At 40.6% G+C, this 27,846-nt stretch overlaps 2 protein-coding genes and 1 non-coding gene across 3 annotated transcripts in view; 2 read left to right on the top strand and 1 right to left on the bottom strand.

Annotated features, from left to right (window-relative positions):
• Nucleotides 1-1,656: 1,656 nt before the first annotated feature.
• On the top strand, nt 1,657-1,763 carry LOC116459537 (small nucleolar RNA U13). Its single transcript, XR_004245588.1, has one exon. It is a non-coding gene; the product is annotated as a small nucleolar RNA U13 (small nucleolar RNA).
• Nucleotides 1,764-2,190: 427 nt separating this feature from the next.
• On the top strand, nt 2,191-21,894 carry MLANA (melan-A). Its single transcript, XM_032137925.2, has 5 exons — nt 2,191-2,240; nt 3,739-3,840; nt 8,827-8,923; nt 18,160-18,273; nt 19,910-21,894. The coding sequence occupies exons 2-5, from the start codon at nt 3,764-3,766 to the stop codon at nt 19,976-19,978; spliced, it is 357 nt and encodes a 118-aa protein (XP_031993816.1). The 5' UTR covers nt 2,191-2,240; nt 3,739-3,763; the 3' UTR covers nt 19,979-21,894.
• KIAA2026 (KIAA2026 ortholog) overlaps nt 9,288-27,846 on the bottom strand; it is a 107,275-nt gene continuing 88,716 nt past the window's right edge. The window contains exons 10-11 of the mRNA XM_058431059.1: nt 21,891-21,983; nt 9,288-9,476 (exon numbers count right to left, since the gene is read on the bottom strand). Of these exons, the coding sequence (XP_058287042.1) occupies nt 21,940-21,983 (44 nt within the window). The 3' untranslated portion in view covers nt 9,288-9,476; nt 21,891-21,939. The remainder of the gene's footprint in view (nt 9,477-21,890; nt 21,984-27,846) is intronic.

The raw sequence follows: 27,846 nt of genomic DNA, 5'->3' as shown, positions 1-27,846 counted from the left end.
GAGTGATGTTCTTATTCGAGTTCAAAATGAGTCATAAAGCAGCAGAGACAACTTCCAACATCGACAACACATTTGGCCCTGGAACTGCTAACAAATGTACAGTGCAGTGGTGGTTCAAGAAGTTTTGCAAAGGAGACAAGAGCCTGGAAGATGAGGAGCATAGTGGCTGGCCATTGGAAGTAGAGAGCGACCAGTTGAGAACACTCATCGAAGCTGATCCTCTTTCAACTGCACTAGAAATTGCCGAAGAACTCAACGCCGATCGTTCTACAGTTGTCCAGCATTTGAAGCAAGCTGGAAATGTGAAAAAGCTCATTTAGTGGTTGCTTCTTGAGCTGGGCGAAAATTTTAAAAATGGTCTTTTTGAAATGTTGTCTTCTCTTATTCTACACAGCAAGAAGGAACAATTTCTCAATTGAGTTGTGATGTACAACAAAAAGTGGATTTTATATGATAACTGGCAATGACCAGCTCAGTGGCTGGTCTGAGAAGAAGCTCCAAAGCACTTCCCAAAGCCAAACTTGCACCGAAAAAAGGTCATGGTCACTGTTTGGTGGTCTCTGCTGGTCTGATCCACTACAGCTTTCTGAATCCCAGTGAAACCATTATATCTGAGAAGTATGCTCAGCAAATCAATGAGTTGCACGGAATAGTACAACACCTGCAGCTGGCATTCATCAACAGAAAAAGCCCAATTGTCCATGACAACACCTGACCACATATCACACAACCAATGCTTCAAAAGTTGGAATAAATTGGGCTACGAACTTTTGCCTCATCTGCCATATTCACCTGACCTCTCATCAACCGACTACCACTTCTTCAATCATCTTAACTTTTGCAGGGAAAATGCTTCCACAACCAGCAGGATGCAGAAAATGCCTTCCAAGAGTTCATCAAATCCTGAAGCATGAATGTGTATGCTACAGGAATAAACAAACTTATTTTTCATTGGCAAAAATGTCTTCATTGTAATGTTCCTATTTTGATTAATAAAGATGTGTTTGAGGCTGGGTGCGGTGGCTCATGCCTGTAATCCCAGCACTTTGGGAGGCTGAGGCGAGTGGATCATGAGGTCAGGAGATCGAGACCATCCTGGCCAACATGGTGAAACCCTGTCTCTACTAAAAATACAGAAATTTGCCAGGTGTGGTGGCATGCACCTGTAGTCCCAGCTACTCAGGAGGCTGAGGCAGGACAATTGCTTGAACCTGAGAGGCGGAGGTTGCAGTGAGCTGAGAGCCCGCCACTGCACTCCAGCCTGGGCGACAGAGTGAGACTCCACCTCAGAAAAAAAAAAAAGTGTGTTTGAGCCTAGTTATAATAATTTAAAATTAATGGTCCGAAACCGCAATTACTTTTGCACCAACCTAATTGATGTCTAAGTAGGTCATATTCCACCTGCAAAAAGAAAATTTCATGTATCCCTTGCAGATGCATGGAAACCCACTATCTCCAGTGGACAGTTAACTCCAAAGGCATCACAGAGAACTCATGGAGCTCGGCTGAGGAGGTTTCAGGGATTTTTCTGTTTCCTTTTCTTGATTATGAGAGTCTGGGACTAGATGCTCTCCAGACCTGAGCCTAAAGACTCTTCAACCCTTTGAGATGGTGATGAGGGAGGGAATAGGGAACCCAGTTTAGTTTGGATTTCAGATCCTTTTGTGGTTCATAAGTGTGATGATTGGGTTTCCATGTTCATGTGTGAGATGTGCCTCCCTCAAACCTTTTTACGATGACGTGGGCACCTTACCTATCTGACATGAGAAAAACAAACGTGGATTTCAGATAAACAAAAAATAACTTTTTTTAGTGTATGTTCCATAGAATATGTGGACATATTTATCCTAAAAATATTGTATGGGACATAGTTGTATTAAGAAACTGTTCATTGTTTATCTGAAGTTCAAATTTAACTGGGCATCCTATATTTTATGTAATGTGGCAATCCTATGGAGGAGGGACCAACATTTAAAATAAACGGCTTCCCTAGGATAGAGAGCACTGGGACTGGGGAAAACAGAGGCCACAGTCAGCTGTGACTTTTTGAAGGAAGGAATAAAGTTAGTTTCTTTCATGCCAATTTAGCAATTACAGACGACCCCGTCAGAAATCTAAACCCGTGACTATCATGGGACTCAAAACCAGGAAAAAAAATAAGTCAAAAAGATTAAGAGCCAGAGAAGCAGTCTTCATATACGCGGCCAGTCAGCGGACAGAGGACTCTCTCATTAAGGAAGGTAAGAGCGTTGCCTTCTCGCCATAATCATAGTCCTCTTCTCCCTGAATAGGACTTGGGAAATTCTGGCGAAGTCCTCTGCCTACTCTCGTCCCGCTGATGTGTGACATCAACAGCATTTCTCCACAACGTCTGACAGTCTCCAACTTCAGAGGGCTCACAAACCCTCCTCCTGAATTCTCTCTCAGTCCTCCAAGACTACCAAGAAGAAAAGCAATTATTCAGGATGGCAGCTTGCTGGGGAGAAGCAGCCTCCCTGAGGTAGATGTGTTCTCTTGTCACTTAAAGAACCTCTTCTCCTGGTCTGAGTAGAGGCGCATTTGCTGTTGCTGCACTTGCCAAGGCTCTGAGTTTGAGGTATGGGATGTATGAAACAATTTAATGAAGAATTAAGATTCCATTCTGTCATTTTGAACACAGGGTTCACTCCTATATTATTCACTTGAGAGGATTGGTGAGTTTGACTTTAATTTCTTTTTTACAACTGGGAAGAGCAAATTACACATAAAATGTCCCAGTGGAAAGGGGTCATGTGGTGAAATCCCCACTCTTCTCTCTCACCTCTCCCTGTTGTTTTAAACTGGAGCTCATTAATTTAATTCTATGGGGATCAGACCTTTGAAATTCATGAGGAGAGTAAGAGAGCAGAAAAATACACAAAATAAGGAAAAGAGCTTCCATTATTGGTTTTTAATAAGCATACTTGAATTACAGCCACTGCAGTTTATGGACATTTTTTGTTGTTGTTCATTTGTATGTGTTATAGTTAAAAAAAAAATCCTAGCCAAGGGACTTGAACCAGAGAGAAGCAGAAATTGACTTAAGTAGGAAGGGAAACACACCGTTAGATAAAGTCAGGTCCTGGGCTTCCTCGGCTTGTTTTGGGTGGAGTGCCTGGGGACAGGCTGAAGCCCCTATGTGAGGTGGTTTCCTTTGGTGAAAAGCTGGGCTGGAAGATGCTGTGCTCAGCGCTCAACCTCATGCACCCTCGCGAGGCACAGGCAACGGGTGCTCTGGGAAATGCACGTTATGTATCATAGCCTCTGTTTGTCTGTGGATTGATATCCAATAATAAGTTTGGAGAAAAATAACTCCTCTTATTTTGTTAGCCACAGCCCTGGACCAGGGAAGGTAGAGAATCAGTAAAAATGCATTTTGTTTCTTTCTCTAGAAGTTTATGGTGCAGAGTCAAATTGAAGGCATATGAGGAACATTTTTTCACCAAATAATAACTCAACTTGAAAGTCTTTTTGCTTTCATTTGTAGTTTCTTCTTTGAATTTAATTTTCAGTCAGTAGGAGGGGTTAGAAACCTGAGCTATTGCTAAAGCCCTTGACATCAATGAAAGAAGCAGGTGCAAATCCCCTCACAGAGAGAAACCAAAGGGTCCTGGCTATGGTTGTTGGTCACCTAGTGAGGATGCTGTTGTGGGTCTTTATGAGATGATGAATAGGGTGGCTTTGGATGCATTAATGATGCCCACATGCTCCTTCTGTTAGGTGTCCTGTGCCCTGACCCTACAAGATGCCAAGAGAAGACGCTCACTTCATCTATGATTACCACAAGAAGAGGCACGGCCACTCTTACATCACAGCTGAAGAGTAAGTTCAAAACCAGACCCAACAGGGCTTCCAGTTTGCCGTTTGCTGACACAGCCTGCTGACTTCCACCAGCACATGCCTGCTTGTAATTCTCCCTAGTGTTTATCTCCCCAGACAGTAACATCCCTGGCAACAAGGGGAGGAGATTCTGTGCGTCTATAAGGGGCTCAGTCAAGCTTCTCTGAGGCCAAACAGGCAGGAAGATGGGAATGGCGTAAGGTTGGATCTTGCCATTTTTGGGCACATTTTTGACTATTGGGCCTTATCTGTAGGTTCCCAAGTGGAAAAACATCTGTTCAAGATCACAATGCCTCTTTCCTCAATCCTTGTTCTGTCTCCTCCACTCAAGCTCCTGAAGGTGGTTTGCAGACAGAATAAAAGTGAGTTGCCAAGGAGCCAGTAAGGATGATGGGCAGGTGTGTGTGACTCAGCCCACAGCCAGACTCGAGAGGAAGATGGAGGTCACAGCCTTTGCAGTATACCTTTATCCTAAGGAAAGGCGTTGGGTATTATGAGTGAATTAAAAATAAGTATTTATATGATTAAGCATTTCTAAATGCTAAGCATTGTATACTGGCCTGAGACACTGTTTTTATCTTTGAAAAAACTCACAACCTAGTGGGAGAGTTAGGCATGAGATTAATTTCAGCAAATGTAATTGCGGTAATGAAAACCCACAGGCTGCAGGGACATACCCTGTACGTGCTGGGAGTGGGAAACGGACATACTCTGTACATGCTGGGTGTCGGGGGCAGGGGAGGCCCCACCCTCTGCGTGGGACTCTAACAGGACAACACGTTATGTGTTGTGTGGTCTGTCCAGAACTCCCTGTGAACCTGCTCTTTCTTTGGAAAGAGCTGTTGAACAATCTTTGTTAACAGTCAACCGCAGGGACCAGCAAGATGTAAAGCCCAACAAAGGCACTGAGGAAGAGTTCAGGCAGACAGCATTTCCTCAGAAGACCCTGGTATAGGATCCTCTAATATCCCTGGCCAATTGGAGATGAGGGCGGCGGTATCTTCTCAGAAAATGTCCTGAGAGCAAAAATATACTCTTTGAGGGAGGGGAGCCCATTGCCCGTGGCATTAGTTAGGGTATTGTTTCAGCTTGTGTATAATCCCTGAACAGACTCTTCTTTAAAATATACTTTTATGTCTCGTGTAAAAATTCAAGAGTAAAGAGTTCAAGGCCTGTTCGTTTTCTTCTTGCTGGTTACTCCCCTGGATGTCGCTTTTGTCCCCATGGCTGAAGATGTTGTGCCATCACCTCCACATCTTGCCAACAGAAACAGGAGATAAAGGAGAGGCTAGGACCGTTCTTTTCAAGGGACACATGTCACTTATGCTTATTGCCCCACCCCCTGCCCCCTGCCCCTGGTACCCACCCTGGTGGGTATCATTCTTGCTGTGTTGTAAATGAAGAAAGGTTTAGAGAAATTAGGAAATGTGTGGCCAGACACGGTGGCGCTGGGATTTAAATCCAGGTCTGTTTGCCTCCAGAGTCCATGCTCTTAAGTGTTATGCTGCAGGCCAGCAGAGGCAAACATTTGCACAATCCCATCCGACGAGAGGCTAGGGCAGAGGTGAGTATCTCTCAGTGTGAAGCTGGAGGCTGATGCTAGTCAGCTCAGTAGGCTGAAAGCGGAGTTGTCCTTTGCCATGTAGGGCCATCACGCCCAGCTGGGGAACCTCATAGCCAGGTGTACCCACAACCTGAACAAGGTAACTTTCAGCATCTAGTCAGGAAGAAACCAACTAGATGGTTCAACATAGAGACTTTAATATAAGAAGCTGGTTAAACAGGCATGGGACTGAGACTGAGGAGGTAAAGAAGGCATGGGGTAACCAAGGCTGCACCCACAGAATGCTGCTTCTACCCCTGTGTCTGGGGGAACAAAGGGAAGGGTGAGGCCATCAGGACCTAGAGTTGGGAGGAGGGACCCCACAGAAATGGGTCCCAGATCTCTAAGGAGAGATTTTTGTTTGGCTGGTTCTGGTGTCTCAAGAGCTTAGAAGTGAGGGGCATGAATCAAATACTCAGGACTCTGAGGTCAGCCAGTGCTCTGCTGGGGCATAATGAAGCTGGCTCTGAGAACGCCAGAAAACGAGCTGGTGCTTGGCATATACAGACAACGTGAACATTGCTGGGGTGATGCTGACAGAAGCAGGAAGCACACTGGAAGGAGCTGCTCCTTCTTGACGCCCCAGGTTTGTAGGCACCCTCTAGAGTACTCTAATGGGAGCCAGAGGGCAAAGGAGAAGCGGCATTTGCAGAGTCCAGTCTCAGCATCACAGAGCAGAGCATAGAAAGGTAGGTTTGGAGTTGAGGGACAATGGCTTAATAAAGGGCAAAGGGGGTTATGACCACTATCATGTGAAGGAACCCCTTCACTGAGGGCACAAGCTTTCTGTGTCTTGCAACGTGAATGACGTGCATAAGCAGGGTCAGGTGGGTTATCTGACATTTTCCTTGAGAACAGGAGGGAGCCTCTGGATTTCAGCACAAAAGAAAAATACCCACTCAACCTGTATGCCTGGGAGCTATCCTATAAAGAGAAGGTAATTCCTTTTGACATTTTGCTGTCTGTAGAAAGGTCAGATGGCCAAAGCTTCCAGCACAATGAAACACTTAACTTCAGTCTGAGTGTAGGAACCCCTGAATACATGGAACATCATAATCTTGCGCAGGTACTGAAGGAGATCTTTCCAGAAAATAAGTAACTGCACATGGCCACCAATGTCAAAGCTCATTCCTCTCATGAAAAGTCCCTGTCCCCATTGCTGTTTAAACAGGTGGGATGGAGGTAGGGGAATGGGGCCATCTTCTTCTTTTTTTTTTTTTCAATTTTTTTGCATAAAATCCAGATCCTGCACAATGGGGCAATCTTCATTAAAGCAATGCATCCCTAAGATTTGAGAATATTTATCCTTCTCACAATTGTGCCAGCAGGTGGAATGAGGAAGAATGATGTAAAATAAGTTCCCACATCCAGCCAAGAAGGACTACATACCTGCTTTGGGAATTATGTATCTCTTTGAAACCTCAGTGGAGAGCAGTTCTCACAGTTGGGTGGACACAAGTAATCCATGGAACTTGTTAAAATGCAGATTCCTAGGTGCTGCCACCTAAGAGGCTGCTTGGGTAGGCCAGGGGTGGAGTCCTATGATCTGCACCTTAATGTGCATCTCAGGTGATTCTGCTGCAGGTGGTATTTGGAAGACACTCTGAGGTGCCCTGCCAAGCTGGGCAGTGGGTTCTTCCAATGTGTCTGGCATACCCTGGTGCTTTTCGCTCTCAGTCACTTGGGCATGTTGTGAGTACCACGTGACCGTGCATAAAGTGCTGGAACAGAGCTCTGTCTGTGTCAAGATGTTCAAGCGGACGCCACAGGGTAAAATGAGAGCACAGGCATGCTGGGAGTTGAATCAGCTGCCTTCAGTCACGAGAACACACTGAACACTCCTTGTGACAGCTTCAGTTCAGGAAAGAGTGACTCTGCAGGAAATGCACTGGCCTGGGAGACCTGGATCGGGCCCAAATTCTGGTGCTCACTTGCTTGGTCTCCAGTGCCAGTTGCTGTGAATGTTGGTTCTGCCACTTACTGGTTGTGCAGCCCTGGGCATTTGACCAGCATAATGTCAGCTGTAAAATGAACATCATTCCTAACTCCGAGGACTGTGGTTAGGGTGAAATAAAAGCATATATGTGGGGGTGCCTAGCCCAGTGCCTGGCACAAATTGGTGCTCAATGAATGGTAGTCACTATGGTTATGGTAATGCTGATGAATCTTCATAGGTCTCAGCTTCCTGATCTATAAAGTGGGTAGACTGACCTACATAAGTCAGAGTTTCCATCTAGCACTGTCATCCCACGGTTCTCTCCATCCTGTTTGGAGACGGACAGGATAAGCTTGATGTCTCCTCAGCCTTGAGACAGAAGTTGTCCAGTAGATGGTACTGAGCAAAAGTCTCTCCAGGAGAAGCCTTATTTAAACCTTGCTTCTCCTGTAGCTGCTCAGTCTCTTAGAAGTCACTCAGCTCTGCAGAAACTTTCTTAGTGAGTTGACAACCACAGAAAACAGAGTCAGTTCTGTCAATTTTGATCATGCTGTGATCAGGCAGATGTTAGCTAATTGATGATGCTTGCCCAGAGGGAACAGCTCCAGGCCCTGTTTCCAGGGTCTTTGTGGTAACTGTAATGATTCCCAGGGGTCACTGAACACAGGGCCCAAGAGGCTGGTGTAGACCCCCAGATTGGCATCCTGCTGCTTAGACAAGATCCTTCTCAATAAGTAATGCCACAGCTTTGCTGTAGGTTCAGCCCAGACACTTCTCCCGAGGGCTACAAGGAGCAAAGTGGGGAGTTTAGGGAAGGGAGGGCACGAACATAATTGAGATGGATTCAGGTTCAAATCCAACTTCTGTTTTGTGCTAGCTCTGTATGATCACCAGTGAGTCATGTATCCTCTGCCTTTTATTTCCTCTTCTGTGAAAATAGGGGATGATAAATTGTGTCTACCTTCCAATGTTGATGTGAGAATTGAATAAGCTAATGAATGTTTAGCACAGCACCTGGCTTTTAGTAGATGAGTCAGTGTTAATTTCTATTTTCTCTCTGTGGGCTGAATTGGAGAAAATGTTTTAAAACAGCTTGATGAGATGAAAATTTAGCCCCAGTCAATACATTTTCCACATAAAGACCAGTTACTATGGCACATCTTGTACCTGGAACTTGGGTGCCTGGGCCATGCCAATTAGCAGCGTTTCTGTGGGCACACACTTGAGAGGCTCCTAAAGACCTGCGTTAGATCCAGGTGTTGGAGGCCTGGTGGGGTGCCCAGTGTGGGAGGTGGGAAACTACTTGGACACTGGGAGATGCTGCTCTGGGCAGTCAAAGTCCATATGAAGAGGAAGATTGATTTATGCTTCATCATAATGTACAACAATGTTTCAATGACGAAGTGGATTTGTCTATCTCTTGGGCCAGGGCCGCTGGGATCGGCATCCTGACAGTGATCCTGGGAGTCTTACTGCTCATCGGCTGTTGGTATTGTAGAAGACGAAATGGATACAGAGCCTTGATGGTTGGTAAAGTTCCCACTGCTGAAATCCCTCCAGGTCCAGGGCCCTCTTTCCAGTTCTTTCCTCTGAATCTCTGGAGAGTCAGATAATTGCCTTATTATAACCTTCAGCTCTGATTCCGGCTTCTGATGCCTCTTTTGCTACATTGTACTTCGGCAACTCTACCTTTGCCTCTGCTCAGGCATGAACCTCAACTAGGAACTTGCCCTGTGTCTTAGTCTGTGACTATAACAGAATACCAGAGACTGTAATTTATAAATAAATGAAATTCATTTGGGTTACAGTTGTGGAGGCTGGGAACTCCAAGATCTAGGGGCCACACCTGGTGAGGTCTTCTTGCTGTGTCATATCATAGTGAAAGGCATCACATGGGCAAGAGAGTGAGAGAGCAAGAGGGAGCTGAACTCATTTTCTTTTTTCTTGAAACAGGAAATCCTGGGATGGAGCGCAGTGGTGATCACGAGTCACTGTAGCCTTGACCTCCTGGGCTCAAGCCATCCTCCTGTCTCAGCCTCCAGAGTAGCTGGGACCACAGGCATGTGGCCATCACACTGGCTAATTAAAAAAAAAAAACACTTTTTTTCTGTAGAGACGAGGTCCCACTATGTTGCCCAGGTTGGTCTCAAACTCCTGGTCTAAAGTGATCCTGCCTCGGCCTCCCCAAGTGTTGGGACTACAAGTGTGAAACACTCCACACATGGCCCAAACTCACTTTCATAACAAACCTACTCTTGCAATAACAAACACACTCCTGCAATAACAACATTAATCCATTCATGAGGACAGAGCCCTCATAACTTAATCACCGCTTAAAAGTCCTACCTCTCACCATTGTTGCACTGGGAATTAAGTTTCCAATACAAGAATTTTGGGGGGAGACATTCAAACTATAGCACCTGTCTCTTTGGTTCTACTCATAGCAGACTTGGGTACCTGGATGTTGTGTGTAGCAAAGCACTGACGGTTTATAGGGCACAGGGGAAGGGGTTGGAGGTTCCCTTATAGCAAACAGGAGTATATTAGACACCTCAGGTTTTACCACTTCTGGGAATTCTTGCTGGTTCTGTTACTCCACTTTGTGACCTGCTCTTCCTACCTTTCTTCTTCACCCCTTTCTTCACTGGTTACCTGTGAATTCCAAGTTCTTCTGACTCTACACTAAGCATCCCAGGATATCATCAGTGCAATGAGGAAACCATCCTCCCTGCATCAGCACAAAGGGTCACTTGTGTGTTTTTTAACAGGCTGCATCCTTCTTAGATGGCCAAAGGTTTTAATAGTATTTTTTTCTTCTTTACCCAAATATGCAGGAAGCTAACACAATTACACAATCCAGTCTTCTGGTACCAGTATCCTCCATGAATGGGAAACATCAACTGAGTTTATAAGCTATAAAAACTACAGGTTCCAGCAATCTTGCTTAAAGCCAGGTAGCACTTCAGCACCGAAAGGCATTCTCCATAGATCTAGCTCTCTTTCTTGTTATTAGAGATCTGAAAGATTTTCAGGTTGATGCATAATGGAAAAAAAATATCTTTCCAAAAGATGTTGGAAAGTCCCATTCCTCATTCAGCAACACTTCATTTAGAGGAAAAGGTCCTGTGAAAGAGAGGAGGGTTGGTGTGGGTTGGGGATTGAAGCTTGGCAAGCTGATGAGAAGAAGGTGAGAAATGCAACTCTGGATTCTTTCCCTCTTTGCCAAGAAACTTGGGCAGTCTCATGTCTCCTGTTGCCCAATGTCTGTCTTTCCAGAGCATAAATACAAATACAAACCATGAAAGGCAAGTCAAGTTGGGAGCTGACACACCCACCGAGCATAGCCCTCTAGTGTGCTGACATCTAGTTGGAAGGAGGAGGAGTTATGAATCTGAACAAGACTCCAATACTGGAGGAAATACTTGAGGAAAGCCTTGGGTTAGAAAGTTAGGGATAGAATTCCTGGTCATATGGCTGTCCACAACAGGTTAGTAGGGGAGGACTTTAATCTCTGCCATAGAACTCCATTTGTAACTCTAGCATGGGGTTATGACATTGCCTTGTAACTGGCTATTTACTTTTTGCCTCTTCCACCCCTCCACTTTCCCCTATGTAAGAATCAGAACAGAGAATATTTCTCACTCATCTTCATATCTCCAGTGCCTAGCACAGTGCCTGGCACATGGTAGTCACTCAATTGTGTTGCATTAGGACTTGGTCCCATTGTCTGCCATTGAGTTGCTTGGAGACTAGAATTCAACTTCTCTAAGATTCACTAGCTCTATTCTACACCCAGACATGTTGGAAATCTGTGATGTAACACAATGTATATCCATTTTTATTTAATACATATTTTCTTCTATATTTTGATTTCATTATATATTTGTATACCAAAAACATAATGTTTAGTCTTTCAGGAAGTAAAACTATACAAACTCAGTATGTTGGTACTCATTTCCTAACTAACTATAATTATTAGCTTGATCCCACTGAACACAAATGCAGTAATTTTTCTTTTCTGCTTCAATGCTCTCATCTTAAATTCATTTAATTGAAAAATAACAGAGAGTCTTAATGTCATGTGCTCAGACACTGTGAACATTTTGCTTGGTAAGTTCCAAATTCAAACTCTATGCCTCCATTCCTCTAGGATTAGATCAGTGGTTTGTAGTTTCTGAGACTTTTTATTGAAAGGGAATTGTGTTTAAATTTCCTGGTTTATTTAATTTCCATATTTATCTTTTTAATTAATATTAAAATCTTATTTTGAGATTTTCATATATCTAGAAAAGCCAGTTTGGAGATCAGCAGTCTAAGAAGTTTAGGCAAAATTATGTAAAATAGTGCATTAAGTATTGCATTTAATTACATAATTACCTCCCTTTCTGTCTTCAGTGATTCTATTTTCATTTTAAAGCAGAGGGATATAAATGACATTAAATATAAGCTTTGAGCATGTGAATTACTCCACATTTAACAATCTTCATTAAGCTTGAAATGTCTACTTTTCAACTTCCATTTGACCACAGAATAGTAGAGAGGCTGGTTGGAATTTAGATCTCTTAAAATTTCTCCCTTGGTTAACAATTCCCCTGAGCCCTGGAAAACATCTTTTGAAAGGAAAGACTGCTTTTTGTAGCAACCTATTTCTGCAAGAGGAAGTGGGAAATGATTTGTAATAAACGGAACAGTGGTTTTTATATTAACCAGTTTTACATCTTCACTTGAAAGTTCAGGACAAAATACTTTTGATTCTTGGAGAATTTCATGGCCCTTACTCTCAGCTCAGTTTACACTCATGTGTCAAGGCACTGTGTTTTTCAATGCATGGTCAGTGGTCACCTGCACTGGAATACTTTGGGGTTATTGCTAAAAGGCAGATTCTGGGATCATCTCTGGTGGTGGGATTCAGGAATCTGTATTTTAAAATGTACACCCAGTTTTAATGTAATTACAGAGAACTGGCAATGAACTGGTAGAGTGGATCATACTCTTATCCTATGGTGAGTGAGAGGCTTAAAAAAAAAAGAAAAAGAAAAAAATGGTAATTGACAAGGGCAGTTTTTTTTTTCTTCCCAATCAGTACACCTTTTATATCCTTTTCCAGTTTATTGCATTAGTTATTTGCAACTTCCAGTATGATGTTGAAAAGGAGTGGTGAGACAGGACATCTTTGCCTTGTTCCTGATCTTAGCAGAAAAGCTTCAAGTATGATGTTAACTGTTGATTTTTTGTACCTAGATATTCTTCAGCAAACTTGAGTAAGTTTCCCTTTATCCCTAGTTTATTGAGAGTTTTAAATTATGAGTGGGTGTTTGATTTTGTCAAATGCTTTTTCTACATGTATTGATACAATCTTGCAAATTTCTTTTTTTTTTTTTTTTTTTTTTTTTTGAGATGGGGTATCATTCTGTCACCCAGGCTGGAGTGCAGTGGCACAATCTCTGCTTACTGCAACCTTCACCTCCCAGGCTCAGGTGATCCTCCCACCCCAGCCTTCCAAGTAGCTGGGACCACAGGTGCAAGCCACCACGCCTGGCTAAATTTTTTTGTATTTTCTGTAGAGATGGGGTTTCACCATGTTGCCCAGGCTGGTCTCAAACTCCTGAGCACAAGCAATCCACCTGCCTCAGTCTCCCAAAGTGCTGGGATTACAGGCGTGAGCCACCACACCTGGCCTGATTTCTCAATATTGAACCAGGTTTGCATACCTGGGATAAATCCCACTTTGTCATGGTGTGTAATTCCTTTTATACGTTGTTAGTTTGACTTGCTAATGTTTTGTTGAGATTTTTTGCATCTGTATTCATGAGAGATATTCAGCTGTAGTTTTCTCTTTTTGCAATATCTGTCTGGTATTAGGGTAATCCTGGCCTTATAGCAATGAGTTACAAAGTATACCCTTTGCTTCTATCTTCTGAAAGAGGTTATAGAGAATTGGTATAGATTCTTTCTTAAATGTTTGGTAGAACTTGCCACTGAACTCATCTGGGTCTGGTGCTTTCTGTTTTGGAAAGTTATTATTGATTCAGTTTTTATAATAGATAATAAATCTCTTCAGCTGGTCTCGTTCTTCTTGCGTGGATTTTGACAGATTGTATCTTTCAAAGAATTGTTACATTCACCTAGGTTTTCACATTTGTGAGCATAGTTCATAGTATTCCTTGCTTATGCTTTTCATGTCCATTATTATTTCTGATAATAGTAGTTTGTGCCTTCTTTTTTTTCTTAGCCTGGCTAAAGGCTTATCAATTTTATTGATCTTTTCCCAGAATCAGCATTTAGTTTCATTGACTTACTCTACTGACTTTTTGTTTCTTTCTTTTTTTTTTTTTTTTTTTCTAGAGACAGGGTCTCATTCTGTCACCCAGACTGGAGTGCAGTGGCACAATCATAGCTCACTGTTACCTTGAAGTCCTGGTCTCAAGCAATCCTCCTGGCTCAGAATCCTGAGTAGCTAGGACTACAGATAGCTACCATAGTAGCTAGGATTATAGCATGTGCCACCAGCTCTGACTAATTTTCTTTTTTTTTTTAATTTGTAGAGACAGAGTCTCACTATGTTGCTCTGGTTGGTCTCCAACTCCTGGCTTCAAGCAGTCCTCCTGCCTTGCCCTCCCAAAGTGCTGGCATTATAGGCATGAGCCATTGTGCTCTGCTGATTTCTTGTTTTCAATTTCATTGATTTCTGCTCTAATTTTTATTTTTCCGCTTACTTTGGATTTAATTTGCTGTCCTTTTTATTTTCCTAAGGTGAAAGCTTAGATGACTGATTTTAGATCTTTCTTCTTCTCTAATATACACATTCAATGTCATACATTTCCCTCTAAATACTGCTTGCACTGCTAAGCAGTATCCCACAAATTCCGACATAGTATTTTAATTTCATTTAATTCAAAATATATTTAAATTTCTCCTGAGATTTCTCCTTTGACCCATGTGTTATGTAGAAGTGTGTTGTTTAATCTCCAAGTGTTGGGAATTTTTCAGTTATCTTTCTGTATTGATTTCTACTTTAATTCTATTATAGTCTAAGTGCAAACATTGTATAATTTCTATTCTTTTAAATTTGTTAAGATGTGTTTTGTGGCCCAGAATGTGGTTTATCCTGGTGAATGTTCTGAGCTTGAGAAGAAAGTGTATTCTGTTGTCGTTGGATGAAGTAGCCTACAGATGTCTCTTATATCTAGTTAATCAAAGATTTTGTTGAGTTCCACTTTGTCACAGTATATAATTCCTTTTATATACTGTTAGATTTGATTTGCTAATATTTTGTTGAGTTTTTTTGCATCTATATTTATAAGAGATAATGAATTGTAGTTTTCTTTTCTTGTAATATCTTTGTTTTTGATATTAGGGTAATGCTGGCCTCATACAATGAGTTAATCCTTACTGATTTTTTACCTGCTGGCTTTGCGTTATTTCTGATAGAGAGATGTTGAAGCCTCCAACTGTAACTCCAACTTCATAGTGGACGCGACTATTTTTCCTTGCAGTTCTATCAGTTTTTATTTCATGTATTTTGATGCTGTGTTCTTAGGTACATGCAATGTTAAGTGTTGTTATGCCTTCTTGGAGAATGAACACCTTTATCGTTATGTAATATCCCTCTTTATCCCTGATAACTTTCCTTGAAATCGTCTCCTTCTGAAACTAATATAGGAACTCCTACTTTCTTTTCATTAGTGTTAGCATGGTATATCTTTTTCTATGCACTTTCTTTTTTTTTTTTTTTTTTTTTGAGACAGAGTCTCGCTGTGTCACCTAGACTGGAGTGCAGTGGTGTGATCTCGGCTCACTGCGACATCCACTTCCTGGGTTCAAGTGATTCTCCTGCCTCAGCCTCCCAAGTAGCTGGGATTACAGGTGTGCACCACCAAGCCTGGCTAATTTTTGTATTTTTAGTAGAGATGGGATTTCACCATGTTGGCCAGGCTGGTCTCGAACTCCTGAGCTCAGGCAATCCGCCTGCCTTGGCCTCCCAAAGTGCTTGGGATTACAGGTGTGAGCCACCGTGCCTGGCCTCTATCCACTTACCTTTAATGTACATGTATGTGTCTTTATATTTAAAGAGGATTTCTTGTAGAGAACACATAGTTGGGTCTTCTTTGTTGATCCACTCTGACAATCTATCTTTTAATTGGTGCAATTAGACCATTGATATTCAAAGTGGTTACTGATATAGTTGGATTAATATCTACCATATTGTTACTGTTTTCTACCTGTTGCCTCTGTTCTTTGTTTCTATTTTTGTCTGTACTCTTCTTCTGCCATTTGTGATTTTCATTGGACATTTTATATGATTCCATTTTCTCTCCTTTCTTGGCATATCAGTTATACTTCTTTTTTCTTTTTGAGACGGAGTCTCACTCACTCTGTCACCCAGGCTGGAGTGCAGTGGCACGATCTCAGCCCACTGCCACCTCTGCCTCCCAGGTTCAAGTGATTCTCCTGTCTCAGCCTCCTGAGTAGCTGAGATTAAAGGTGCATACTACTATGCTCAGCTAATTTTTGTATTTTTAGTAGAGACGTGGTTTCATCATGTTGGCCAGGCTGGAACTCGACCTCAAGTGATCCACCTACTTGGCCTCCCAAAGTGCTGGGATTACAGGCGTGAGCCACCAAGCCCAGTCCAGTTATACTTCTTTTTTTTTTTTTTTTTTTTGAGACAGAGTCTCACTCTGTTGCCCAGGCTGGAGTGCAGTGGCACGATCTCGGCTCACTGCAAGCTCTGCCTCCTGGGTTCATGCCATTCTCCTGACTCAGCCTCCCGAGTAGCTGGGACTACAGGTGTCTGACGCCACGCCTGGCTAGTTTTTTGTATTTTTATTAGAGACAGGGTTTCACTGTGTTAGCCAGGATGGTTTCAATCTCCTGATCTCCTGATCCACCCGCCTTGGCCTCTCAAAGTGTTGGGATTACAGGTGTGAGCCACCGCGCCCTGCCTTATACTTCTTTTTTACTTTTTTTCAGTGGTTTCCCTAGAGTTTGCAATATACATTTACAACTAATTCAAACCCACTTTCAGATAATACTATACCATTTCATAGGCATTACGAGTATCTTAAAATAAAATAATCCTAATTCCTTCCTCCTGTAAACTAAGAACAAAATCCTAAATCCTCCAACCAACTGAATGGACCCCCTCTTCACCAAGGGGACCCCAGGGAAACCTGAAAATCTGACTCTTGGCCATGACGGGAAGGGAGGTGAGAGATGCCTCATTATACTCCCTCCCTTTTAGAGTTTTAGGTACAACTGACCAGCACTGATTTTAAAATAGAGATTACAGGACTGACAGAATGAACTCTTTGTGGCAATATCAATTTAGGAACAAAACAATGCAAGGAAAGGGTTAAATCATGCCCTTCAAACCATAAAATTTTTTTTTTTTTTAAATTAACCCCATATAATGTGGTTTACTTTCCAAACTGACTCTGGTATAGCATCACATGACAGATTGCAGACTCCCTTATCTTAAGCATTCCTTTATACTGACTTCAAGTCTTAAGACAGAGCTGAACTCTTTCAACCAACTGCTAACTAAAGAATACCTAAAACCCACCTGTGACTTGTAAGTCTCTGCTTTGAGATGTCCTGCCTTTTCAGGCTGACCCAATGTATACCTTCCATGTACTGATTTATGATTTTTACCTACAATTCCTGTCTTCCTGAAATGTATAAAACCAAATCATAACCCAACCACCTCAGGCACACTTTCTCAGGACTTCTTGAGACTGTTCTCCCGGGCATGGTCATTCATATCGGCACAGAATAAACCTCTTTAAAATATTTTGCAGTTTTTTTCTTTCTGTTAACATTCCTTTCCCTTGTATCATTGCTGTTATTAATTTCAACTGTATATAAGCATACATAATTAAATACATTGTTGCTATTATTCATTTTTGAACAAACTATTATCTGTTAAATCAACTAAGAATAAGATAAATATGTTGGGTGCAGTGGTGCATGCCTATAGTCTCAGATACTCAGAGGCTGAGGCAGGAGGATTGCTTGAGCTCAGGAGTTTAAGACCAGCCTGGGCAACTTAGCAAGATCATGTCTCTTAAAAAAAAAAAAAAGAAAGAAAGAAAGAAAAACAAAGTCTTAGGAGGCTGAGGCAGGAATATCACTTGAACCCAGGAGGCAGAGGTTGCAGTGAGCGGAGATTGTGCCATTATACTCCAGCCTGGGCAACAGAGTGAGACTCTGTCTCAAAAAAAAAAAAAAAAAAGAAAAAAGAAAAAAAGATTTTATTTTACCTTCACTTATTCCTTCTTGGATGTTCTTCCTTTATGTAGGTACAAGGTTCTGACCTATGTTATTTTCTTTTTCTCTAAAGAACTTCAAATGTTTCTTGCAAGGCAGGTCCACTGGCAATGAATTCCCTCAATTTTTGTTTGACAAACTCTTTATTTCTGCTTCACTATTGGTGGATAATTTCACAAGAGTGTTCCTTTTGTAGATTCACTCTTCTTATCCTTCCCTTCAGAAATATTCTTTGACCAACTATTGGGTCCCAGGCACTGCACTAGAGCTTTACTTCTAGTTAATTCCCACAACAATTCTGAGACGTAGGTGGGTATTATCTTCCTAGATGCAAACTCAGAATTCAGAAGGTAAAGTGATGAAACTGAAGGCACACAGCAAGTAAGTGGCAGAACCTAGATTACAACTCATTCTTAAAACTTCGGCTTCCTTCTCTTTTAATGGATTCAGTTACTTCTTCTGACCCACTCACCTTTATCAATTCACATTTCAGGATAAAAGTCTTCATGTTGGCACTCAATGCGACTTAACAAGAAGATGCCCACAAGAAGGGTTTGATCATCGGGACAGCAAACTGTCTCTTCAAGAGAAAAACTGTGAACCTGTGGTAGGTTAAGATCCTTCATAAGGGTATTTTCATGAATGGCTGTTTTTAACTCAAGTGAATACAATTATTGCCATTTGAAAAGCAAGGACAATGTGAATGTACTCATTGCCACTAAACTATATACACCTAAAAATGGTTAAAATGGCAACTTTTATGTGTATTTTATGAGAATAAAAAAATAATAAAAACAAAAAACAAGGGAAGTACAGATATTTTCTTAATTGTGTTGTCACATACCCAGTGTTTCCAGGGTCAACAATGAGACCCCTACATGTAAGATTCAAAGGAAGAACTTAGTCCTGGATACAATATTCTTTTATGTTTTTAGTTATATTTGCCTTTTTAATGGATGTAGATATATACAGAGGGGAGGGATAAAGTACCTATTATTTATTGTATAGAGTCGGGCGTGGCTTAGCCACTAGTCACATGGTGCTATTTAACACTTAAAACATAGGAGTTTGAAATAAGATGTATTATAATACATACCATATTTCAAAAATATTACTATGTAGAAAAGAAGATAAATGGCTCATTAATGATTTTTACATTGATTCATCTTGAAATAAATATTTTGATAATATTAGGTTAAATAAAATATTTTAAGATTAATTTTACATGTTTCTTATTTTAAATGTAGCTACTAGAAATTTTAAAATTACATATGGCTGGGCATGGTGGCTCACACCTGTAATCCCAGCACTTTAGGAGGCCGAGGCGGGTGGATCACCTGATCTCAGGAGCTCGAGACCAGCCTGGCAAACATGGTGAAATCCTGTCTTTACTAAAAATACAAAAATTAGCCAATCGTGGTGGTGCATGCCTGTAATCCCAGCTACTTGGGAGGCTGAGGCAGGAGAATCACTTGAACCTGGGAGGTGGAGGTTGCAGTGAGCCAAGATAGTGCCACTGCACTCCAGCCTGGGAGACAAGAGTGAAACTCCATCTCAAAAATAAACAAATAAAATAAAATAAAATTACATAAGTGGCTTGTACCATATTTCTATTGGACAGCACCAGTACATATACAACATAGCATAATGGTTGAGAGCACTGACTCTGGAGCCAAATTACTGTGTTTGATTCTTAGCTCCACAACTTACTAGTTGTGTGACCATGGGCAAGTGAGTTAACCTCTCTGTGCCCCAGTTTCCCATTCTGTAACATGAAAATAATAAAAACACTCCCAGAATTGTTGTGAGCATTAAATGAAGGCCTGACACATTTGTTCTGGATACAATATCCTCTTGTTTTATATTTGGTAGTATCGATGTGCCTTTAGACACAATTACAAGGATCTCTGTGGTAAAGATGCAATGTATATAGTGTCTGTAAATAGCATTCAATGATTCGTTAGGGCTTGAGATTTTTACTGTCATGGTAAATCCAGGTATAGCTAAGCTTTTGAGATTTTGAGAACTCCTCAACCCTATTTTTCTCTACTCTTACCCCCAACAATCAGCCTATATACTTGTGAAATTTAACAATTACTTCATTGGGCAGAAATTATATGTGAACACTTAGAAATTTTAGTCCACAGGGAAAGTACAAATATGTTAACTATTTTAACTTAATCCCTTCCTAGAAACACATACACTGTTGCCAAGCCCATATTCTCCCTTTCTTGTTCTCACAGGTTCCCAATGCTCCACCTGCTTATGAGAAACTCTCTGCAGAACAGTCACCACCACCTTATTCACCTTAAGAGCCAGCGAGACACCTGAGACATGCTGAAATTATTTCTCTCACACTTTTGCTTGAATTTAATACAGACATCTAACGTTCTCCTTTGGAATGGTGTAGGAAAAATGCACGCCATCTCTAATAATAAGTCAGTGTTAAAATTTTAGTAGGTCAGCTAGCAGTACTAATCATGTGAGGAAATGATGAGAAATATTAAACTGGGAAAACTCCATCAATAAATGTTGCAATGCATGATACTATCTGTGCCAGAGGTAATGTTAGTAAATCCATGGTGTTATTTTCTGAGAGAAAGAATTCAAGTGGGTATTCTGGGGCTATCCAATTTCTCTTTACTTGAAATTTGGCTAATAACAAACTAGTCAGGTTTTCAAACCTTGACCGGCATGAACCGTACACAGAATTGTTCCAGTATTATGGAAGGCTCACAAAGGATACTTTTACAGGTTTAAGACGAAGGGCTGACTGGCCTATTTTATCTGATCAAGAACACGTCAGCAATGTCTCTTTGTGCTCTAAAATTCTATTATACTACAATAATATATTGTAAAGATCCTATAGCTTTTTTTTTTTTTTTTTTGAGATGGAGTTTCGCTCTTGTTGCCCAGGTTGGAGTGCAATGGCGCGATCTTGGCTCACCATAACCTCTGCCTCCCAGGCTCAAGCAATTCTCCTGCCTTAGCCTCCTGAGTAGCCGGGATTACAGGCATGCGCCACCACGCCCGACTACTTTTGTAGTTTTAGTAGAGATGGGGTTTCTCCATGTTGGTCAGGCTAGTCTCAAACTCCTGACCTCAGGTGATCTGCCGGCCTCAGCCTCCCAAAGTGCTGGGATTACAGGCGTGAGCCACCACGCCTGGCTGGATCCTATATCTTAGGTAAGACATATAATGCAGTCTTACATTTCACTTCAAGGCTCAATGCTATTCTAACTAATGACAAGTGTTTTCTATTAAACCAGAAATTGGTAGAAGGATTTAAATAAGTAAAAACTACTATGTACTGCCTTAGTACTGATGCCTGTGTACTGCCTTAAATGTACCTATGGCAATTTAGCTCTCTTGGGTTCCCAAATCCCTCTCACAAGAACGTGCAGAAGAAATCATAAAGGAACAGAGATTCTGGAATGGTGTCATTATTTGCATAGCAACATTGCAATTTGTTTTCCTTTGGCTACATCAACATATCACCTACACTATTATTTATCTAATATTTCTCTTCCAGGCAGCTCATTGAAACTTTTTTTGGCTTTAATTTCTATTGCCATCCTAAGTGGAAAACCAGTATCATTTTCCATAGTAGAGGATAACTATAAAAACGAAGAAAATGAAAGTAATTTTTTTAATCTGAGAAAATACTAATGGTCACAGAAGGCTATGAACCTGAGACCTGCCTCTCTTTCTCAAACAGAGATTAACAAGGATCAGAGAAAAGTTAAAGGCTGTCTTTGACATAATCGGAAGGCTTACATGAGTTTTAAAGAAATTACTTTCTCAGTATATGATTCATTGTTATTTAACGGTGAGTCAGTAAACCACCTAAAAATCATCTTGTGTCATCAGGAACACTAGTGTAACATAACTGCATCATTTTCTACTAAAGACAAAATTTCACCAGAGGGGAAAAAGAAAACACAGGATAAAGAGATGTATTACACACATCGAAAAAAACAACATTTAACAAAATATTAAAATCTTTCCCCACTCTTCTGATACTGTCAAGTCTTACTACTTAAAATAAGGCTTCCACCTCTCCCACTTCAAACAAATAAATAAATTCTAAACCAAGGAAACTTCATCAGGCATTTGGGTACCTCCTCCCCTCATCACGAGGTCTCACTGAACCTCAATCCTGTACACTGAGGAACCTGTGGCTTGAACAGTACATCCCTCCAAAACCCCCAGACTGTCACTCACTGAGGTTGCTCTCATTTCTCTGTGGAAAAGGCTCTCCTCACAGAGTCCCTCAGACAGTGTCCCAGGTGATGGACACAGAGACTTGGGCTGAGTCTGCCAGAAAGAAATTAGAAAAGTGAGATATTTTTGAAAGGAACAGAAAGTGCCAGATTCAGAAAGATTTACTCCCCACTTCACAGAGGCACCCACACCTCTGAAGATGACTCCGTGGATTAGAAACCAATTGCAGGGCAACCCTGGGAGCCATGTGTTAAGGATGGATGGTCACATGATGCAAGGAGCCTGGGTCATTACATCACACTGAGAGCTCCTTATATATTCTGGTTATTAATCCCTTGTCAGATGGGTAGTTTGCTGCTATTTTCTCCTATTCGTGGGTTGTCTCTTTACTTTGTTGATTGTTTCCTTTGCTGTGCAGAAGCTTCTTAACTTGATGTGATCCTATTTGTCCATTTTGGCTTTGGATGCCTGTGCTATGTAGGGTATTACCCAATAAATCTTTGCTCACTCCAATGTCCTGGAGAGTTTCTCCAATGCTTTCTTTTAGCAGTTTCATAATTTAAGGTCTTAGATTTAAGTCTTTAATCCATTTTTACTTGATTTTTGTATATGGCAAGAGATACGGGTCTTGTTTCATTCTTCTGCATACAGTTATCCAGTTTTTCCAGCACCATTTTTTGAAGAGACTGTCCTTTTCCCAACGTATGTTCTTGGCACCTTTGTTGAAAATGAGCTCACTGTAATATATGGATTTGTTTCTGAGTTCTCTATTGTGTTTCATTGGTCTATGTGTCTTTTTCTTTTTTTTTAATGCCATTACCAAGATGTTTTGGTTACTATAACTTTGTAGTATAATTTGAAGTCACATAATGTGATCCTTCCAGTTTTGTTCTTTTTGCTTAGGTCTTTTTGAGATTGTCTCTCTCTGATGCCCAGGCAGAGTGCAGCAGCACATTCTCAGCTCACTGCAACCTCCACCTCCCAGGTTCAAGCTCTTCTTGTGCCTCAGCCTCCCGAGTAACTGGGATTATAGTTGTGTGCCCCCATGCCCAGCTAATTTTTGTATTTTTAGTAGAGATGGGGTTTCACTATGTTGGCCAGGCCGGTCTTGAACTCCTGACCTCAAGTGATCTGCCTACCTCAGCCTCCCAACGTGCTGGGATTACAGGCATGAACCACCGCGCCCAGCCTCTAGGTCTTTTGTGGGCTGTTCTCTTTGGCTATTCTGGGTCTTTGTGATTCTATATAAATTTTAGGATTATTTTTCTATTTCTATGAAGAATGTCATTGTTACTTTGATAGGGATTGCACTGAATCTGCAGATTGCTTTTGGTAGCATGGACGTTTTAACAATAATTGAGTCTTTCAATCTGTAAACATTGAATATCTTTGTTTTTCTGTGTTCTCTTTGATTTCTTTCTTCAATGTTTTAGTTTTCATTGTAGAGATCTTTCACTTCTTAATTCCTAGATATTTTATTTTATTTGCAGCTATTGTAAATGGGATTACTTTCTTGATTTCTTTTTCAAGTTATTCCCTGTTGGCATACAGAAATGATACTGATCTTTTTATGTTGATTTTGTACCCTGCAACTTTACTGAATTTATCAGTTTGAATAGTTTTTTGGTGGAGTCTTTAGGTTTTTCCAAATATAACATCATATAATCAGCAAATAAGAATAATTTGGCCTTCTTTCTTCCTAATTTGAATGCCCTTTCTGTCTCTTGTCTGATTGGTTTAGCTAGGACTTCTACTATGTCACCACTGAAGGTGACTCTAATCCATCTAAGAACACTTGGATTATGTGGGGGCGGGGGGGGGGGGAACTGGCCTTGAAGAAAATTCGTGAAATATTAAGACATTGCCCTTCTGATATTGAAATCCAGGGCTGTTACTTTATGTATTTGTTGAGACCCTTCAGTGTTCTCTAACAGCCTGGACTGACTTAACACAAATGAGGAGAGGAGCCTTCAGGAAAGGGAGATCCCTGTGACCTTTGTAGATAGATAGGATGAGGCTTCCCTGCTGCTGAAGGAAACCTGAACTCAGGAAAATGAGCCTCACCCATAAGCATGGGCACAGGAGTCCTCTACTGCAGCGTGCCCTTCCTTTTTGCCCTGACATACCTGTGGGCTGAGAATGGGTAATGGCATGGCACTGCTTTGATCCCCTAAGCTTCCTGCAGGCCAGGGTAGGGACTAGAGTGACCAGAGCTCGTGGCTGGTCTCCTCTGGCTGCAATAAGCATTTTCCACTTGCCCATATTCACTGTACAAATAATAGTATTTTTATTTGCGTGGTGAGCAAAGTTAGAGAGCACTGTTTTATAGAACCTGGGGTTCCCCTTCCTGTCCAGCCCTCAGTGGTGGTGACTGATGCTTAAGACAAGGCTCAAGTCTCTATGCATTTCCCTGCGAGATTCTGATACGGTCTCTCTGATTGTTTTTATAGTAAAGAGCAGCCATACTTTAAGGAGGGAAAAAGAGCTAGCCAAAAGATTTTCTGCCCAGGTTAAAGTCAGTGAAAATTTACACTGATTATACAAATCAATGAAGCCTTCAAGTTATCTCCATTGGAGACCAGTCCTCTCAAGTTACAAATGTTAAGTTTAGCATTTAGTAAATATCTGGACAGGTTTACTTGTCACTTGAGAATATCGTAGACCTTCTCAAAAAAAGAACAGAAGGGAGTCTCTAAACTTTCATTTCATGGTTCAACAGTTACTTGATGGTGCATCAAAATCCGTCAATCTCAAGTAACCGGTGCCAAAAACATCTTTAAAGTATTTCAAAAGAACTTTCAGAAGGAAATAATGGGTCGTTTGGATGAAAACACTCATTTTTAGGAAAATCTAAAAGCGCTATCCCAAGAAGCTGTGAAATGGAATAAAAAGTGTGAGAAATGGAGAAAAAAAATGCTTGACAACTTGAAAACATAAAGAGAGCCCTTTAAAATCTCCTAAATCATATGGAAGGTGATACACTTGCTGTCTCCTTTAGCAAAAATTACATGGATGATGGCAACTTGAAATCAGACAAACACAAATCAGAAAATTGAGAACTTCTACGTAAATCAAAAAGCAATTTGAAGAAATACATTGACGCTGTTAAATGTTTCCTTAAAAAGGCTTGAAGGAGAAGAACAAGGACTATTAAAAAGAAAATCAAATAAATCACTTACAGTTCAAAGAAATGGTCTCCCACCTGAATAAGCATCTTTGTAGTCTAAAAATGTAGCTCATACGAAAACATCAGCTGTGTAACATCAGAAGCATGACGCCTAGAGGAAGATGGCCTCCAGAAAGTCTTGGAAAGAAGCACTTTCTACTATCAAAACTTGATCATTTCCCATGAGAAAAAATGCTCAAGAAAGTTAGATGGCAGCTTGGCACACTTAAGAGAAAGCTCACTGAACTAAGAAAAGGAAAATGATCACAACAAAGCTGACTAAAGCAGTTTAAATTTCAGGTTTTCCCAAGTGGTTCCTGCTGTTCCATGTGCAGGGGATCCCATGCATCATCATGTCTGCAAGGAAGGTTAAAACTGTAAGGGCTTACACATTTGGGTCATTAGGTTTGATTCTGGTTTACAGCAAACAACTCCTAAATATATACTGGAGGACACCTGACCATGTTTTCTTTACTTAATAATTTAATCTCTTTTTATTGTTTTTTCTTAGTTGATGCTACATTTGCTTAAATTCAAGTTTGAAAGAATTACAATTCCGAAGATGTTGTTTTACAAATCTAGATTTTTTTTTTTTTTTTTTTTTGAGACAGTCTCTTTCTGTCGCCCAGGCTGGAGTGCAGTGGTGCAATGTCGACTCACTGCAAGCTTCGCCTCCCGGGTTCATGCCATTCGCCTGCCTCAGCCTCCTGAGTAGCTGGGACTACAGGCGCCCACCACCACGCCTGGCTAATTTTTTGTATTTTTAGTAGAGACGGGGTTTCACCGCATTAGCCAGGATGGTCTCGATCTCCTGACCTCGTGATCCACCTGCCTTGGCCTCCCAAAGTGCTGGGATTACAGGTGTGAGACATCGCGCCCGGCCAAATCTAGATGGTTTTAATAAAATTCTTGACTATTAGACCATTCCATGAGTCTCCTGGAATTAGATCCATTTAAGTACTATATTTAGGCTGAATTAAATGGTTCACTATTATGTAAACCATAAGTGAATTTTGTACGATCATGGAGAGACACAAATCAATAAAGGCCATTTATATATGCTATGAACTGTTACAAAAAATGTGAATAACAATATTTACCTCAATAAATTTAGGTTTAATAGAACCCCACCAAACCCAACAAACGAAAGAACAAAACAACAATACCCCCCAACTAAACTTATTAGTATTTTTATTAGTTTAGGAATAAATTCATAGATTTAGGGGAGGTAACACTTTGTTCATGATACTATTTGCTGTTTAAATGTTTCTAAATTTTATACAGTCAAAATTAAAGCTTTCCCTTAAAAAATATCTTTCTTTATCCTTCTCAATCTCAACAGTTTCTGTCTCATCTCTAGCATTACTAGATACCTGATTATGCCAAATATCAGGTCCTCACACCACTTTTCTGGCCCACCTAATATCCTGACTGGTCTCCCTCTCTTTAGTCAGGTGAATGATGGCAGCTACTATTTAAGTATTTACTATGTGGTAGGCACTGGGCTAAGTACTTTAGGTAAATTATCTCATCTAACCTCACAGCAATCCTGCAAGGTAATTGTCCCCATATTATGTTTGACTATTACTACCTTTGCTTCAAAAGCTTCAATAGTTCCCCCATATACTTTCAGAATATTTTTCAGTCCTCTATCAGCTAGCTCAACCTATTTTTCTAATTATTCCCTATGGGTCCTCTTAACCTACAGCACTTCATTCAAATTCAACTGCTGTGTTCCCTACATGCTCCTTGTGCTTTTCTGAGACTCAGTCTTTGTGCGCCCAGTTATAAACATACTTGTAGTCACAGCACAAATGCCACCTCTTACATGAAACCTTCTCTGGAAACTCTCTGCTAAATTCTTATAGTTCTTTATTCCTCTAATTTATTACTATTTTACTATTTTTTTGTATTGAGGACAGGATGGAATCCTACTCATCTATATCGTTCCTGCAACATCTTCTACATTATATGGTTCTCAGTAAGTGTGTAGAATACATTTATAACTCTGGTAGATGCCTTGAATTTGTCTGATAATTACTTTAAGAATGTTTTACATGCATCACTCTTAAAGGAATTACGATGATTACATACATCATTTGATTTTCTAATACTGCTTCATACATTTTTAATTATATGTTCCTCACATTCACATTTTCTCTCCAAGTTATAAGAACCTTCTAAACTATGCTATACCCTTCAACTTTTCTAAGCATCAAGCACCATGCTGTGGATAGTAAATACTTGCTGAATAAATCTGTAAGATAACTGGGGCAGGTGACAGCTTTACAGTAACAGTAAGCCAATAAGCTCAGATGATGGCAAAACTACTTCTGGAATGACTTCAGGTAAACTGTTTATTATTTCCAAGTTTTAGTAATTTTGGCTAACTAAAATCCCTATCAAATTTCTTAGATCTCTTTCAGAATTTGCCACTTTCTCAAGCTGTTAATGTTAAAAAATTCTAAATTTAAGTTGATCTACTGGATCAAGCAAACATTTCCACTGATTTTAGTGTACATATTCTAGTTATCACTACTTTAATCATAAAACTATTTCAATTAATTATTAAATATGCCAATAAAATTGGAGACTTGGGACGTGAGCAGGACTTCAAACAGCTATTTAGTATTACACATGTATGTGTGTATATATATGTATGTGTATATATACATATGTGTGTGTATATATGTATATATAAAACTAATCACATATATATAAAACTTATATAAAAAACATATATAAAAACATATATATAAATATATATATAAAACATATATATAAAACTAA

This window comes from Hylobates moloch, unplaced genomic scaffold (assembly GCF_009828535.3).
Source record: "Hylobates moloch isolate HMO894 unplaced genomic scaffold, HMol_V3 SCAFFOLD_19, whole genome shotgun sequence".
Classification (NCBI taxonomy): Eukaryota; Metazoa; Chordata; class Mammalia; order Primates; family Hylobatidae; genus Hylobates; species Hylobates moloch.
The sequence above is the reverse complement of the archived record's forward strand: the minus strand, read 5'-3'. Positions and strand labels throughout refer to the sequence as shown.

Coding starts and splice junctions, on each gene's coding strand:
- MLANA (XM_032137925.2), top strand. CDS start 3,764: ATGCCAAGAGAAGACGCTCACTTCATCTATGATTACCACAAGAAGAGG. Junction 8,924..18,159: donor ATGGATACAGAGCCTTGATG/GTTGGTAAAGTT, acceptor TTCACATTTCAG/GATAAAAGTCTTCATGTTGG. Junction 18,274..19,909: donor AGAAAAACTGTGAACCTGTG/GTAGGTTAAGAT, acceptor TTGTTCTCACAG/GTTCCCAATGCTCCACCTGC.